Below are 18,151 nucleotides of genomic sequence, written 5' to 3'. Positions count from 1 at the left end.
TATAATGGGCTCATATTGAAGCTTGTTCTAAGATAGATAATCAATTCCCACAAGACCGAGACTTTGCAATGAAGGGGCAATGGGACCCCTCATCCTTATGCCTGACTCCGCCCCTGTGTGCACTAGTCAAGTACCGATTGAACATAGTGAGTACCATTGAATTTGCTCACCAATAAATGTAGTTGCATATAAAAGACCAAACCAATCTTAGGGTGTGTTTGACAACTACCCAAAAACTGTATCAGGTTCAACTCTGGTCCAGTTCTACTCTAACCTAATTATAATGGGCTCATATTGAAGCTTGTTCTAAGATAGATAATCAATTCCCACAAGACCGAGACTTTGCAATGAAGGGGCAATGGGACCCCTCATCCTTATGCCTGACTCCGCCCCTGTGTGCACTAGTCAAGTACCGATTGAACATAGTGAGTACCATTGAATTTGCTCACCAATAAATGTAGTTGCATATAAAAGACCAAACCAATCTTAGGGTGTGTTTGACAACTACCCAAAAACTGTATCAGGTTCAACTCTGGTCCAGTTCTACTCTAACCTAATTTAATTGTGGACAAACACCCTCCTAATCTACCACTAAACTGGTTTTATGACTTCTTTTTGGTCTAAGAAAAATTGGGTCAGAACTAACCTAGTTTTTGTAGGATCTGAAATAGATACACTAGAACACTAGAAGAGGGGTGAATAGTGTTCTTTTAAAATATATGCAAAGTAGATTATAAATTGCAAAGAAAAATGGCAATCTCAGAAATTCACAATCACAAACACAAAGTTTTATACTGGTTCCACCAACCCGGTGTACATCCAGTCCCCAAGCAAATCCCGCTTGAGATTTCCACTATGATTTTGAAACCTTACAAAATCAAAAGCAAACCTGACCAATTTGCAAGACCATGCAAATTGCAACACCAATTGACAAGACCATGCCAATTGCCACCCAATCTCTAAACCAAGAGATCAACCCTCTCAAACCCGAGAGAAATCCTTTTTGAAGCAAGAACACAATTGATCCTATAAGCCTTGAATGTGTAGTGAAGTGCTGCAGTGGCTTAGGATTCTTTTAACTCTCTGAATATTGCCTATACAATCTCTAAGAATGATTGAAACCAAGGCAATATCAGAAACTCTCTTTTTCTAAACACTTAGCATGAAAATCTGGAAAATTAGAGAGTGAATATGCAAGGACAAATTTTCAAAACCAACCTTTTTCAGTTTTTATTTGTAAAAACCGACCGCTTTTGAAAATAATTACAAAAACCGACCTGTTTTCAGCCCAGCGCTGAAAACAGGTCGGTTTTTGTAAAAAGTTTTCTGAAACATCACGGGAGTTCAACTCCCGTGAAGTTTATCGAGAAATTAAACTTCACGGGAGTTGAACTCCCGTGAAGTTTAATTTCTTCTTAAAACTCCACGGGAGTTCAACTCCCGTGGAATTTGCGCTCAATTTCAAAACTCTTAATGCTGTGACCTGAGCTTGAGGGAACCAAGGTTATATTTGACGCCTCTAAATAAAAAATAAAATAAAAAAGGAGCTCCTTTCACCCCCAACTAACCGCCATCAACGAAAAGGCCCAGATTTCTCTCGATGCCAAAATCTCTTTTTCACCGCATTAAAACCAGTTTATGCAGGTAGGAGACAACTCAACTCAACTGAGCATCAGTTTCAGGTCCTCTCAAGTTCATGAGCATCCAAAGCCCAGTTGTACTCTAACAAGCCGATAAAAATATATATAAAAAAAACTTTCATAAAATCACTTTTTTGAGTTGGGAGAGCTCATCAAGAAGATCTGCGAGGAGACAAGAACGAAGATTAGGGTTCTTGACGGCGTAGCTGAGACTGCGGATCGTGTTGTGAGAACTCCTCAGCACTTTTTTGAGTTGGGGTTTTGTGATTTGTGGTCTTCTTGTGATGTTGTTAGGATTTAAATTCCTGTAAATTATGACACCTTTCGAGGATTTGCGAGGAGACGTTGCAGAGAAATGGGTTTTAACTAATCCAACCTGCACACGTACGAAATAAATTCAAACACACTTCACGGGACTTCAAGTCCCGTGAAGTTTGTTTGAACTTATAACCTTCACGGGACTTGAAGTCCCGTGAAGTTTAGGAGCTTAGTAAAATACTTGTTAAACTTCACGGGACTTCAAGTCCCGTGAAGTTTCGGAACTTTTTTTGTAAAAACCGACCTGGTTTCAGCGCTGAGGCTGAAACCAGGTCGGTTTTTACAAATAATTTTGAAAGGGGTCGTTTTGGGGGAATAAAACTACAAATGGGGCGGTTTTGAAAATTTGTCCGTCAGAAAATTGTTTAGTAGTCGACTACAAGGCATAGTAGTCGACTACACTGTAAACTCAGATTCTAGAATTTTTTTGTTTAGTATTTTGACTATAACTTTCTCATCCGATATCGGAATGAGGTGATTTAAGATTTGTTGGAAAGCTCTTGAAGAGACCTACAACTTTGGTCTTTTGAGTTTTTCCAGATTCTAATTTCTAAGGGGTGTAAATGAAATGTTTTAAGACTCACTTAATATCTATAAACTCTAATGACTAACATAGGGGATTTCTATTGTTAACCAACACACTAAGCATGTGTTAGTGTGTTCTAACACTATATGTATGCATGTGTGTGAGTGATCAAGGCTTGTACAAATTTCTAAGCAAAGAACATATAAAATTACATTTTGACAATAAAGTATATCTTCTTCTTTGCTTCATTTTGCCTTGAACTCATCTATGTCTTGAGTATCTCTTTGAATATAATTATTGATATAGCTCTGATACTGCAAAACAAATGTTAGCACATAATACACACAACATATAATATTTGTTATCATCAAAACAAACTAATCTTGGGGTCAAGATTCCTAACATTCTCCCCCTTTTTGATGATGACAAATATATGTTATTAAGATATAAAAATTTTAATCCCCCTGCATGAAATCATTAAATAAAATCTTTTACTCCCCCTGCATCAAAGCATTAGTAAAAAATTTAAAATTAAAATTTTCTATATAACTCCCCCTTTGTCATTAGCAAAAAGAAATAAACATAATTCTAATTAAAAATTTCTTTTCTTGGGTACCTTAATAAAAATATCAAGCACTTTGGTACCCTTTTATATTATATCATTAGGATTAGCCCTTAGGAATCCAAATCCACTTGGAATTTGGTTTCCATTTGTTAACATAAGTGTAATTCTTTGAATTGCAAACTTCATAAATATAAGATGAAATATAATAATTCCTATCATGAATATTCAAATTCTTAGGAATCCATATATACTTATTTTGTTTAGCATGAATATTCTTATTATTATTCTTCAAAACATAATCATTCTTTATAAAATACTTAGGAACAAATCCAATGCCAAAATGATTGTTTGAAGATTTTTGAAATGAGAGCAAATTATTCAAATTCTCTTTACTTTTATTGAATTTACTAACATTCAAACATATATCATCATATTTTAATTTAATAGAAGAAATATCTTTATCTAAAACATTAATGCGGATTTTTAAATCATTGCATTCTGATTTTAGATAAACATTCTCATTAGTCAAAATATGATTTTCTTTAAGCAAGGATTTATTTTCCTCTTTCAATTCAATTACTTGAGAATTAGAAATAGTAGAAGAATTAAAATCAGAAATTTCTTCAAGTAATCTTTTATTTTCACCTTTAAGAAAATTATGTGAAGCCTTTAATCTCAAAAATGTTTCATATAATTCATTGAAAGCATCTAATAATTCTTCATTATTGCATACCTCATCTTCTTGTGCCATGAAGCACATGTGAGTGGATTCCTCTTTTTGTTCTTTCATTTTGAATAACTCAAACCTGTGCACAAGAACAGATATTTTAGATTCTTTAACTTTATTTGTACCTTCATGAGTTACCTCAAGTGTATGCCAAATATCGTATGCAGATGTGGTCGTTGACACCCTATTGAACTCATTCTTGTCAAGTGCACAAAATAATGCATTCATTGCTTTTGAATCCAAATTTGCATTATTTCTTTGAGAAGTAGTCCATTCTGCAAAAGGAGTTGTTGGCTTCTCATATTTTGTTTCCACGACGTTCCAAAGTTCATCGCCAATTGATTGAAGGTAAATCTTCATTCGGCACTTCCAATAGTTGTAGTTCGTGCCATCGAATAGAGGTGGTCGCTGTGTGGAATATCCCTCTTTGAATTGGGATGTATTTGTTGATGCCATCTTTCACCTTGCTCTGATACCAAATGTTGGATCTGAAATAGATACACTAGAACACTAGAAGAGGGGTGAATAGTGTTCTTTTAAAATATATGCAAAGTAGATTATAAATTGCAAAGAAAAATGGCAATCTCAGAAATTCACAATCACAAACACAAAGTTTTATACTGGTTCCACCAACCCGGTGTACATCCAGTCCCCAAGCAAATCCCGCTTGAGATTTCCACTATGATTTTGAAACCTTACAAAATCAAAAGCAAACCTGACCAATTTGCAAGACCATGCAAATTGCAACACCAATTGACAAGACCATGCCAATTGCCACCCAATCTCTAAACCAAGAGATCAACCCTCTCAAACCCGAGAGAAATCCTTTTTGAAGCAAGAACACAATTGATCCTATAAGCCTTGAATGTGTAGTGAAGTGCTGCAGTGGCTTAGGATTCTTTTAACTCTCTGAATATTGTCTATACAATCTCTAAGAATGATTGAAACCAAGGCAATATCAGAAACTCTCTTTTTCTAAACACTTAGCATGAAAATCTGGAAAATTAGAGAGTGAATATGCACAAAATGTTTGATCTTGCAAGTGCAAAACTTGGTGCTTGTTTTCTGATGTTTAAACCTATTTATAGCCTCTGAAATGACATAATTTTAAACTCAATTAACGTCCACAAAACGGCTATAAACAGTCACTTATTTTAAACCTGAAATCTGGAAAAACTGCATTTGTAGTCGACTACAAGTTATAGTAGTCGACTACACTGAGTCTAAACAGACTCTGTGAAGTCAGAAAATTGTTTAGTAGTCGACTACAAGGCATAGTAGTCGACTACACTGTAAACTCAGATTCTAGAATTTTTTTGTTTAGTATTTTGACTATAACTTTCTCATCCGATATCGGAATGAGGTGATTTAAGATTTGTTGGAAAGCTCTTGAAGAGACCTATAACTTTGGTCTTTTGAGTTTTTCCAGATTCTAATTTCTAAGGGGTGTAAATGAAATGTTTTAAGACTCACTTAATATCTATAAACTCTAATGACTAACATAGGGGATTTCTATTGTTAACCAACACACTAAGCATGTGTTAGTGTGTTCTAACACTATGTGTGTGCATGTGTGTGAGTGATCAAGGCTTGTACAAATTTCTAAGCAAAGAAAATATAAAATTACATTTTGACAATAAAGTATATCTTCTTCTTTGCTTCATTTTGCCTTGAACTCATCTATGTCTTGAGTATCTCTTTGAATATAATTATTGATATAGCTCTGATACTGTAAAACAAATGTTAGCACATAATACACACAACATATAATATTTGTTATCATCAAAACAAACTAATCTTGGGGTCAAGATTCCTAACAGTTTTTGCCAATAAAAAGCAAACTCAAAACTTGGCCAAGTTCAGTCATGAACTAATTTTAAGAATTTGCCAAACACATCCTTAAAATCTACATGATGTGCTTCTTAGAACTGCAGCATCATGTTCTCACTTCTCAAGATTGATCATCACTCTCTCTCTTAAAAAATAGAAAATAAAAAATAAAAAAAAAACCATCAACAACTAATCATTTGGCAACCAACCAAATATTGTAACTTCCACGGCACCGATTAGTACTTATACCCTAAGGAAGCACCCTCCCACTTCCCGTTACCTAAAAGGGAATACTACAAGTAACACGTGACAACATATTTTTCTATCATTTTCTTATCAAAACCTAACAAAATATGTTGCCAGCAAAGCCTTCGCAAAATTGTAGCTATAATCAATAGCTTGACGTCTTATATGACTCCTCAAACCAAACCCTTCGCCAGCATCACCGTGCAAGACAAACCAAACGCGTACGTGTACGTGCACGTAACCAAGACCATTATAAGCTCCATCATTCATCATCCAAACTAAGCCAAAAATGTCTCAGAGAATACCTAGATCCAAAAGCATCAAAACACCACCACCATCACTACTATATCAAGAAACCAAGAAACTTATTGATCCTCCTGCTCCTCCTCCAACCTTCTCACAAAAAGCCCTAACCTCGACGGCGAACCTCGCCAACCTCCTCCCCACCGGAACCCTCCTCGCCTTCCAACTCCTCACCCCTGTCTCCACCAACAACGGCTCCTGCGATGCCGCCACCCGACTCATCACGCAAATCCTCCTCCTCACCCTCGCCGTCTCCGCCTTCATCGCCTGTTTCACCGACAGCTTCCGTGCTCCTGACGGGCAAGTATACTACGGCCTGGCCACTCGGTCTGGCATGTGGCTCTTCAATTACCCGGTTAAGTTGGCGGTGCCGGATTTATCGGAGTATAGGGTTAGTGTTGTGGACGGGGTCCATGCGGTGTTGACGGTGCTGGTGTTCGTCTCGGTGGCCGCGAGGGGGAGGGAGGAGGAGGAGGTGCTGGATTTGGTGCCGGTTGGGGTTGGGTTGATGTGTGGGTTGCTGTTTGTTGTGTTTCCTACCACCAGGCACGGGATTGGGTACCCTGTGACTGCAGATGGGCGCTGAGTGAGTTTGTACGTGCTGGGTTTTGTCGTAAGATGTTGTGCATGTTTTGTTTTTTGTCTGGTTACTTGTGAGCAGTGCTAACCTTTTTTTTAAAATCTATAAATCTATTCTAATTCACTTATGAGGGTAATCTCATAGAAATAAATTCACTATTTGTATGTAGCAGGGGATCTCTAGATGCGATGTTCATGTTTTACTCTGTTTTCCGGGGGGATGGTTGATATATTAAGAATGTGGTGGCTAAGCTTTGTGTGATTATATGTTTGGAGATTATTGGGGATTACTCTTCTTTTTTGTAAACTACTGCTTTTTTTTGGATATTATAAGATAAGAAACGCGGCTGGGGCTATCGATTTTGAGGCCCTATCCTTCTTCTGAAAAGAATCGCGATATCTCTCAAATAAATTTTTTTTTTTTAAACTGAGTACAGAATCATCTGAATATTTCCAATTTTAGAAGCACTGGTGTAATAGATCAGATGATACTCGAATGCGTGCTCAAATGTACAGAGGAAAATTTCTAATCTTTCTTTCTTTCTTTCTTTTTTTTGTGCGACTTGTAGGATTGCAATCTGAAATCTCTCACAACCCAGCTATCATGCTTACAACTAGCTACACATCACTGTGGTATTTTGTACCTTAACACAGTGTATGGAGGTGAATGTATCATTCCTGTGTATTTCAGTTGTTGGGCATTATGACTAATGTGGCCAAAATGCAACAATTACACATAATGTTCACTACATCAATACCTGAGACCTGTCGATACCTACTAAACTTCGGAAGTAGGTACAAAAACATCAAGATTTCACCACAACATTGAGAAATTGCTCCTACTGCAGTGACAGGCATAAACAATCCAACATCAATTGCTAACATTCACGAATACTTCATCCTACAGTATCCTACAGTCAGCATCTTCTGAAATCTGTCACTCCTACAAGTGCAATGTGAACAAGTGCAATATGTTAGTCTTTGGGCATCCTTTATTTTGTCTTCTCCTTTCTCAGATACTTCATCGGCCTCCTTGAATTTTCTTCCTTTTAAGGAAACCAATGAGCCCATTTAACGCAACCTCAGAATCATCCCCCTCATCATCTCCTATCACCTCAGCCAGAGTCACTTTCACCTCTCCACTCAACCCTTCTATCCCTCCAAACAGCGGATGGCCATTGATGGAATGATAGTTCGAGGCCAACACTCGAAACCCACTAAAAATGCAGTATCCCATATTCCGTCCAGGCTGAAGCAATGCTGGATCAAGCTTCTCCTTGTGGTTTGTTGTGAACATCTATGATCCTCTCATCCCCACAGCTCGACCACAGGCCATCTGCAAGGTAAAGCAGCCCTGAAAGCATCAGCTGAAGGTAACTAATTGCACACCTCATGTATTAGTATTAACGCAAAATAAGAGTAAATTCGGGGGTAATCTTTGAAATTGGGCAAAGAACTGGGCCAGGATTGATCCTGGTCAAGTTTTGAGAGAATTTATTCCGTTTCGATCTCGGAGGTGGATCAAATCAGAACCGATTTTAAAGACCTATGAAAAGCCTGGCTACAATTAGCCCAAGCTTTTCCCAAACAACACTATTCTCAAAATTAAATCAAGTTCAGCTGTGGTCCCATTTTGGTAGGTTTCCAAACAATCTTTAATAGTGACAACTTGGTAAAACTTACCTTTGTGTTATCAGAGTAAGAGTCTGCAGCATCCTTCTTACTTTTCGATCCATCATTCTCCTCCCAAGAGGCGGCATCCACCATGCCATCAATGTCTTCCACCACAAGAATCGTCCTGCTTGAAGTCTAGACCAACTAACCGCGTAGGTCGTGATTGTTGCTCACCTCCATCAACTCCAAATCATACACATGGGACTTCAAATAGTTGGCCATTGAGGGGATCAAGTGTAGCGCGTAGCGAAAATTTCGGCAGCACTTCGGGCAGCACAACAAGAGAGTCAGGTCGCAATAGGAATTCTTGTTTCACAAAGAAAACAAGAACCTTAAGCAAAATATCTCAACCAAGTGAGATATCAGCTCTTCCTCTCATCAGTTCTAGGACTGACCTGTCAAGGGAACCTAAATAAACTATTACAAATCACACAAATAGCGAGACAACCAATTTTACGTGGTTCGGCAAATAACCTACGTCCACGGGACAAGGAGGGGGGAGATCTATTATTTGAGAAAAGAGAATACAAATTGAGTTTACAATCTCACAAGTTAAACCCTCACATAAACTCTCAAATCTCGCACAAATATCTCCACCAATAGATGCTCAAAACCCTAACAAAAGCCTTCTCAAAATCTCTACTTTTTCTCCTCTGCATGGTAACCCCCTCTGTGTTTTTCACTTCCAGCTGCTAAAAGGACTCCCTGCACATGTACCCTCAATTGCACGAAGCCCTAGGAGAAAGAGCTGTGATATTTATACAAGGTAATCGGGTGGGCTGTCCCATGCGGAATTCATTCACGTGGTGGCCCCCATGCACCATCTCTTCACGCGGAAACAAACCGCGTGAACTTTGTTGAGAGCGTGGCCCCCACCTACGTGACACTCCAACCATTCATAATTCTCCACCTCGGCGAAGTTTTCCCAAAACTGAGTCGACACCAAAGCAACCAAATGTCCCACTTGTTATGTCAAGTACGTTGTAAAGTTAATTTACGACAACAGACTCAATCCACAACAAGTCGGGAACCCGAACAAGAGTCCAAACAACCTCACCCCCATCAAAATCAACTAATCCAAACCGACTGCATCATAAATGACTGCTTACATATCCCCTTGCCCAATCCCCTTGCTCAAGGAATCAAGGCTCACGTAGTTCACCCAAATGGCCGCCAACGGTCTCAACAATCACGAATATGTAATAAGTTTCGATAATGATCAAACTTGTTACGCGAAACCACCTTAGTGAGCATATCCGTCGGATTATCCTTCGTGTGCACCTTCACAATCTCCACATCGCCATCTTCAAGAACATCACGAACGAAGTGATAACGAACGTCAATGTAATTCGTCCTCGCATGAAAAATCTGATTCTTCGCCAAATAGATAGCACTCATGCTATCACAATAAATAGTGACGGACCGCTGTGATATACCAAGTTCCTCTAAAAGTCCTCGAAGCCAAATAGCCTGCTTCACAGCCTCCGTAATCGTCATATACTCTACTTCCATCGTAGACAAAGCCACCATCGACTGTAAGGTACATCTCCAACACACCGGCGTATGGGTCAAAGTGAACACATACCCCGACGTAGATCGACGCTTATCCAAATCTCTGGCATAATTCGAATCAACATAACCAATGCATAACTGCCCACCTGTAGTATCCCGCTCATAAACTAAACTAACATTAAGCGTACCTCGAATGTACCTCAAAATCCATCTCACGGTGTCCCAATGACCCACTCCTGGATCATGCATGTATCTCGAAACCATGCTCATCGCCTGTGATAAATCCGACCTCGTACATACCATCACGTACATCAAGCTCCCAACAACACTCGCATATGGAGTCTTCGACATCAACCCTCTATCTTCAACTGTCTTCGGTGAAAGGTCAGTTAAAAGTTTTAAATGGGCTCCCAATGATACACTAACTGGCTTCGTATCCATGCTAACATGAAATCGTTGTAGAACCTTCTTTAAATAAGCCACATGTGTCAAACAAATTCTACCCTTCTTCTTATCTTTACCGATCTTCATTCCTAAAATGCGCTTAGACTCACCCAAATCCTTCATCTCAAACTCCTTTGAAAGATGTGCCTTCAACTCATCTATAGCAGATCTGGAAATAAAGGCAACCAACATGTCATCGACTAAAGTAACAAATAGATGTACGCACCTCCTTTCAACTTGTAAAAATATATACAAGGATTAAACTTGCTCCGAATGTACGAATGACCAATTGTAAAACCATCAAATCGTCTATACCACTGTCGAGGAGATTGCTTTAAACTGCATAGCGATTTCTTCAATCTGCAAACTAATTTTTCCTTCCCTACAACTCGGAATCCTAATGGATGAGTCATATATATTTTTTCATCAAGATTACCATGAAGAAATATTATCTTCATATCCAACTAATCTAACTCCAAACCATACTGTGCCACCAAAATTGAATCGCCTATACCACTGTCAAGGAGATTGCTTCAAACCGTATAGCGATTTCTTTAATCTGCAAACCAATTTTTCCTTCCCTGTAACTCGAAATCCCAATGACTGAGTCATATATATTTCTTCATCAAGATTACCATGAAGAAATATCGTCTTCACATCCAACTGATCTAACTCCAAACCATACTGTGCAACCAAAGCTAGCAAAATCCGAATCGAAGAGTACTTCACCACCGGAGAGAAAACCTCATTATAATCTATTTCTTCCTCCTGTGCATAGCCCTTCATAACCAACCTAGCCTTAAACCTTAATGGAGTGCCTTCAATGCCCTCCTTCTTTGTGTATATTCACTTGCAACCAATTACCTTCCGCTCCTTTGGAAGCTCAATAAGCTCCCACGTATCATTCTTGTGAAGAAATTCCATCTCCTCCTGCATAGCTACCTGTCATGAATCAGCCTCCAAACTTTGCTCGGCCTCTCTGAATGTAATAGGCACCAACTCATCGATACTCTCCACCGGAAGTGTATATATAACTACTATATCAGTATACCATGCTGGCATCCATATGTCTCTCCTCTGTCTCCAACCGCAATAGAATCCTGAACCTGAGCCGTCGGTCCCTGATCCTACATATCAGTACCCGTATCCTCCGTGTCATCGTCGTGCTCGCCTGACATCACCTCAATCAACACTCTAATGGATACTGCACCATCTGGACAATGTGGAGCTGCATCGATCTCCACCATCTATGATATCTCCTCTATCGGGTCGCTCTCCACCTAATGAAAGCTGGAAATCTTCAAGAAAGAAGCCTTATCGAATGTGACGTCCCTACTCAGTACAATCTTCCTATCAACTGGATCCCAAAGCTTGTATCACTTGACACCACGCTTGAATCCTACAAATATGGCCTTCCTAGCTCGAGGTTCTAATTTATTTGCTCTCACATAATAAAATGTAAGGCAACCAAATACCTTGAGCTGGTCATAGTCGTGTGCTGGCTCTCCTGATCACTTCTCCATAGGGGTTTTCCCCTTAATCGTAGATGAATGTAACCTATTAATGAGGTGGCTTGTATATGTAAGTACCTCAGCCCAAAAGATCTTCTCCAAACTATTCTGCGACAATAAACATTGGATCTTCTCCAGTAAAGACCGATTCAGCCTCTCTGCCACCCTATTTTGCTACGGTGTATGACTAACCGTGAAGTGCCTCTCTATGCCCTCGTCTCGACATAGCTACAAAAAGGGGTCTGATGTGTATTCACCACTGTTATCGGATCACAACGTCATGATCTTTCTCTCAGACTGTAGTTCCAACCTCTTCTTCCACTCCACGAATATATCCAGGACTTCACTCTTCTTTGCCATGGTGTACACCCAATATCTCCAAGAATAGTCATCAACGAACGTGACGAACCAATATCGACCACCAAGTGATGCAGTCTTGGTGGGACCCCAAACATCTGTGTGCACGTAATTCAGGATGCCCCTCGTCTGATGAATGGCCATCCCGAACTTCATCTTCGTCTTTTTACCAAGAACACAGTTCTCACAAAACTTTACTTTACCACTATTGGCTCTTTTCAATAGCCCTTGTTTGTACAGCGCCTGCAGTGACTTCTCTCTTATGTGCCCTAACCTATAATGCCAAAGCCTGCTCATATCCGCCTCTGAAATAGCTGAGGCAACCTGACCAATCTCAGTGCTCCCCTTCAGATAGTATAAATTTCGACTACGGACTCCCTTCATCACCACCAAAGATCTCTTAGTAACCTTCACTACAGTGTCTTCAAAGGTCACCTTGAATCCTTTTGTCTCCAAAGCTCCAACTGGGATAAGATTCTTCTTTAGCTAAGGAACAAATCTCATCTCCTTCAATTCACGAATTACTCCATCGTGCATCCGAATCCACACAGTACCTATCCATAAATGCCACAGGACTGATCATTTCCCATGACTACAACTCCCTCATCGAGCTTCTCAAAAGATGCAAACCAATCTCTCCTAGGGGTCACATGATAGGTAGCACCGGAATCAAGCATCTAATCTGATGCATCCAAGTGGTTTACCTTCGGAGTAATCAGTAAAGAAAAGCTCAAATCATCGAAATTATTATTTTTTGCAATATTCACCTTATTGGCCTTTGGGTCCATTTTCTTACCATTATCCTTCTCCTTAAGCTTCAGGCAGTCTCTCTTCTAATGTTCTTGCTCCTTACAGAATGCACATTGGTTCTTTGCTAATTGGTGATGGCTTCTTGACTTTGACCTCCTTCTATTACCACCTTTCGGATATGGGCTTCTACTTCTCGTCGATAAGGCCTCGGCTGAAGTACTTGCACGAAAAGACTCCTTGTCCTTACTCCTCAAATCATAATTCGTCAATGCATTAGTAACTTCACTATAGCTGATCGAAGATCTCCCGTTCAACAAAGTAAGCACAAAGATATCATACTCCTCATCCAGTAAGGAGCCCAATAAGATAATAGCTTTGTACTCATCCGATATCTTCTCATAAACATTCGCCAAGTCCGACAACAGCTTCGTATAGTTGTTCACATGAGCCGCAAGCGAAGTACCTCTGGACATCTGGAATCTGAATAACCTATGTCGCAAATACAATCTGTTCTCAACACTCTTCGTAAGCTACTTATTGTTGAGAATTTCCCACATCTTTATCGCAAACGTCACCCCAATCACATCATACTTCAGCTCCTGTTCCAAACATGACCTGGTCACCCCACAAGCATTCCTATTCATCTTTTCCCATATCGCCTCTTCATATTTTGGTGGTCCCTCGTGGACCATGATGGTCTCCGCCAAGTTCTGAGCATTGAACGCATCCTGTACGTCGCTCATCCACAAACCAAAGTTGATTTTACCATTATATTTCACCATACTAATTTTGGTGTTCTGAAAACCAACTTGAACTGTACTCGCCATCGACTTGTTGCTTTTACCTTCTTCTCCCATTACAAACTAACTCTAAGTTGTAGAGAAAGAATTAAACTTTGATAGAAATTAACAATTACCCAACTGAACCCTAGATTGGATTCCAAATAGATCTCCTGTCCACGCGAGGAAAGTAAAATCTCTAACGGCAACTCCTAATGCTATCTCCACTGAAGCCTAGAACTCCAACCAAGCTTCACACAAGAATCTTCCTCCACCTAATTCTAAAACCCTAGATCTTAAATCTAAGCTCTGATATCACTTGTAGCGCGCACGAAAATTTTGGCAGCACTTCGGGCAGCACAACAAGAAAGTCAGGTCATAATAGAAATTCCTGTTTCACAAAGGAAACAAGAACCCTAAGCAAAATATCTCAACCAAGTGAGATATCAACTCTTCCTCTCATTAATTCTAAGACTGACCTATCGAAGGAACCTAAATAAGCTATTACAAATCGTACAAATAGCGAGACAACCAATTTTATATGGTTCGACAAATAGCCTACGTCCACGGGGCAAGGAGGGGGGAGATTTACTATTTAAGAAAAGAGAATACAAATTGAGTTTACAATCTCACAAATTAAACCCTCACACAAACTCTCAAATCTCGCACAAATATCTCCATCAATGGATGCTCAAAACCCTAACAAAAGCCTTCTCAAAATCTCCACCTTTTCTCCTCTGCGTGGTAACCCCCTCTGTGTTTTTCACCTGCAGTCACCAAAAGGACTCCCTACACACGCACCCTCAATTGTACGAAGCCCTAGGAGAAAGAGCTGTGATATTTATACAAGGTAATCAGGTGGCCTGTCTCACGCGGAATTCATTCACGTGGTGGCCCCCACGCACAATCTCTTCATAGGGAAACAAACCGTGTGAACTTTGTTGAGAGTGTGGCCCCCACCCACGTGACACTCCAACCATTCACATCAAGTGTTGTGCGCAGCAGAACTCGAATCACATGAAAGTGCACGAACAAGAACGAGATATATCACAACCACACCAGCAAAACACAATCACCACAACAAGACAAACGAATTTTACGTGGTTTGAAAAGTTACCTACATCCACAGGGCAAGGAGGGGGGAGTTATTACTATTAGAGATGAAGAGAAATACAAATAGGGTTACAAAATCACTCGAAACCCTGAAACAAAGCTCTCTTAACCTCTCACAATTCTCCCACAAAAGGATGCACAATACTCTCTCAAGAGTGCTCAAATCGTCCTTACATAACCCTAAAAACATGTTTAGGGTTATATATCAACTCACAATGAAACAGATCAGAAAATAGAATCAGGCCCAAACTGGCTACGCGGTCGTGGCTACGCGGTCGACCGCCAAACCCATTGTGCGGTCGACCACCAAAAATCCAGAGACCAAATCGCTTATAGGGTTTTGGCGCGGTCGACCGCAGAACCCATTACGATCGACCACCAAAAGTCAAGAGACCAACCCTGTCATGTGCACTTTCGCGGTCGACCACCGCGCTATGTGCGGTTGACCGTGAAGCTTCCAAAATGCCTGCTGCTTGTTTTTTCCTAAACTTCGTCGTCGTTTCTACGTCAAGTTGGAGTTCCCAGTCCCCAGAGACCTATACAATAAATACCCTCCCTTTCAGGCTTTACCCACCCTCTTATAGTACTCCTTCCTCATCCCAAACCTCTCCAAATCCTCTATCATCTCCCTCTTCATCTCCTCCCCCGTAACCATCAACTCAAATCTTGCAGGGTATCAAAAATTCACCAACATCCATGTAGGTGTAAATTTTGATCTCCCGAAAATAGGAAACTCGTTTGTATTAATAAGAATAGCTTATTACAAAATTTTGATCTCCCGAAAATAGGAAACTCGTTTGTATTAATAAGAATAGCTTATTACAAACTAATAAATCGAAATTACAACAGAAGCAGAGGGAATAAATCGAAATTACAACAGAAGCGGAGGGAATGCCCTCCTTGTTTAATGTGGGGACTTTCGGTAGCTACAGGATGCTTCGCTCGATTCTCGTGCTGAGTCTGCTTCCCTTGGACGATTCGACCGAGGTTGCTGGAGAGCTTCAGTACACAGTAGGAGCTCAGGTTGATGGAGTTCGGGTCTCCGAGTTCGGCGTCGATCAGGGCCCGGAACTGGGAGGAGATGCTACAGTGCAAAGGTTATGCAAAGAGCTTGTCGTCGACCCGATTGGGAGTCGAGAGCTAGTGGTTCAGTTAGCTAATTCAACTATGAGCTGATCGCTGAGCGGCTAAAAATAGCTGAACCTCTTCTTCGTGGCTAGAAGAAAAGCTGAACCTCTTCTTTGTGGATGGAAGAAGTTCTGAACCCCTTCTTTGTGGCTGGAAGAAGTTCTTAAATGGTGGAGACACCACGTGGTTACTCCTTGAATCATGGGATATGATCATGTACTGTTGAGAGACGTCTTGCCACCCCTCTGTACTACGAATGGTCATTCGATGGGTTGTGCTTCACGTCATGTCACGTAGGAGTGGGAAGGCCCATCCTCGTATGTGAGACAGCGGCTACCCACTACTCGAGTGGATTTGGCCAGCTTACTGTGCGTCGGCGGATCCAGCTCTTGACTTGGACCGATAAGCTGAGTTGCATTTATGAGCACGCAGGTTGATTTGGCGTCTGTCCGATCACTCGTACTGTGAGTACTGTGCCTTCTCCCTTCAGGTCAAGAGAGGTGGGAAAGCGGGTGCCCAGTACTCGAGTGGGTTTGGACAGCTTGCCGAACGCCGACGGATCCAGCTCTTGACTCGGACGGATGAGGTGAGCTACATTTATGAATGTTCAGGTTGATCTGGCACCTGTCCGATCACTCGTACTGTGAGCGGCCACTCGACGGGCCTGGAGTACTGTGCCTTCTCCCTTCAGGTCAAGAGAGGCGGGGAAAGTCAAGAGAGGTGGGAAAGCCCGCCCCGGTACGTGGGGTAGCGGATATCCAGCTATACTGGCGACCTTAAGGTTTGCAGGCGGATTTGACTTTAGACTCGGTCAGGCGAGTTATGTAAAAAAAAAGGCTAATTTCTGTTATTTAGTCGATCTTGACTCATGCGGGCGAGCCGATCATTCAGGCGAACCTGGGACTAAATAGACACGAGTGCGTTTTGACGACCGTACGACTTAGGCCCGTGCTGGCGAATTGTGTGGGCGACTTCCCCTTGCAGGCGAATTTCTTGCAAGTTTATAGAGGTACTTTTTACCGTCTACAAGACCCCCTTCAAAGTTTTCAGACCTAAACCGGCTTGTGTGTGGTCTGAAATACTTTGAATAAAGAAGTTCCTGGTGAAACAAGTGCATCTGGTTTCCTTTAGGATTTTTAGCAAACCCTCAGCTATCAACGGGTTTGATATGCCTTTACCGATTACCGTTTGAATCGGGCTAGCCATACTATTTCCCTTAGTATGATGAGTTGTTGAGTAGTTTCTCTTAGGCTTAATGCTAAGACTTCTGCTCTAACCCTTATTCGTCTGAGGCGTGGGTTTAAACGAGGTTATTCCATTGGCGTTATTCGTAACTTGACTTTAAAGGCGAATGAGTCGTCCAGGCGGAATTCATTTTTGGAGGCCAAATTTCGTATGACTCGCGGGGTTAAGCCAAGTTTTTGCAGGCGAGACTCTGCTTTTGGGTGGAACTGGACCTGACAGGAAATGAACCACGTGTCCACCGATAGGGCCTCGAGCTTTCCAGCTAAGGCGGCGTAGTCTCATCAGGTCGTGGTGATCGTGATTCGACAGTGTGACGTCAGCTTCGTATATCTCGCCCCACGACGAATCGTGGCCGTAGTTTTCGAATCCAGCCGTTAGATTAAGTCACGGATTTCGGTTCAGGTCTCGGGCTTTGACCGGCCTGTTTCCTTTTTTGATGGCTCTTTCGTGACTGCAAAACGAATTGCGGAGGACAATCTGGGCCGTTGATTCCGATCGTGGCAACGTCTCTTAACCGCGAGTGTTTCGCCTTTCGAGCACAATCGTGGCCACGCAAGCCCTTCCGCCCTTAAATAGGGTTCATCCCCCCCTCTTTTTTTTAAAAGCCACTGTGCGTGAAAATTTCCCAAAGAGAAAGAACTCCCGCTTCGTTCTTGATCCCTAGACATGGCACCAAAGTCCAAGAGATGCGTTGCAAAAGGAGGAGGTCCTGGACGCTACTCCGATCGCCTCGCTGCCGGCGTGACCGCCAACGTGCCTGAGACGCGCTTGGGTAAGTCAAAAAAAGGTTTGCCTGATGACCTCGTGTTGGTTACCTATATCGGGCCAGGAGGATGAGCATTGCTCATTTTCCCCGGTGGATTCTGTCGTCTTTTGGCAGTCTCTGTGATCTTGGTAGAATCGC

The 18,151-nt window shown here is 41.3% G+C and overlaps 2 protein-coding genes across 2 annotated transcripts; one reads left to right on the top strand and one right to left on the bottom strand.

Annotated features, from left to right (window-relative positions):
- Window positions 6,104-7,024, top strand: LOC109837330. Its single transcript, XM_020405525.1, has one exon. It carries the CDS (start codon window positions 6,142-6,144, stop codon window positions 6,739-6,741), a length of 600 nt encoding a protein of 199 aa, XP_020261114.1. The 5' UTR covers window positions 6,104-6,141; the 3' UTR covers window positions 6,742-7,024.
- Window positions 7,125-8,348, bottom strand: LOC109837331 (AAA-ATPase At2g18190-like). Its single transcript, XM_020405526.1, is given in 2 exon segments — window positions 7,125-8,031; window positions 8,033-8,348. Coding segments are annotated over 2 exon segments (372 nt in total). The 5' UTR covers window positions 8,129-8,348; the 3' UTR covers window positions 7,125-7,755.

The sequence above is a fragment of the Asparagus officinalis genome, chromosome 4 (assembly GCF_001876935.1).
Source record: "Asparagus officinalis chromosome 4, Aspof.V1, whole genome shotgun sequence".
Classification (NCBI taxonomy): domain Eukaryota; kingdom Viridiplantae; phylum Streptophyta; class Magnoliopsida; order Asparagales; family Asparagaceae; genus Asparagus; species Asparagus officinalis.
This window is presented reverse-complemented; position numbering and strand designations above follow the sequence as displayed.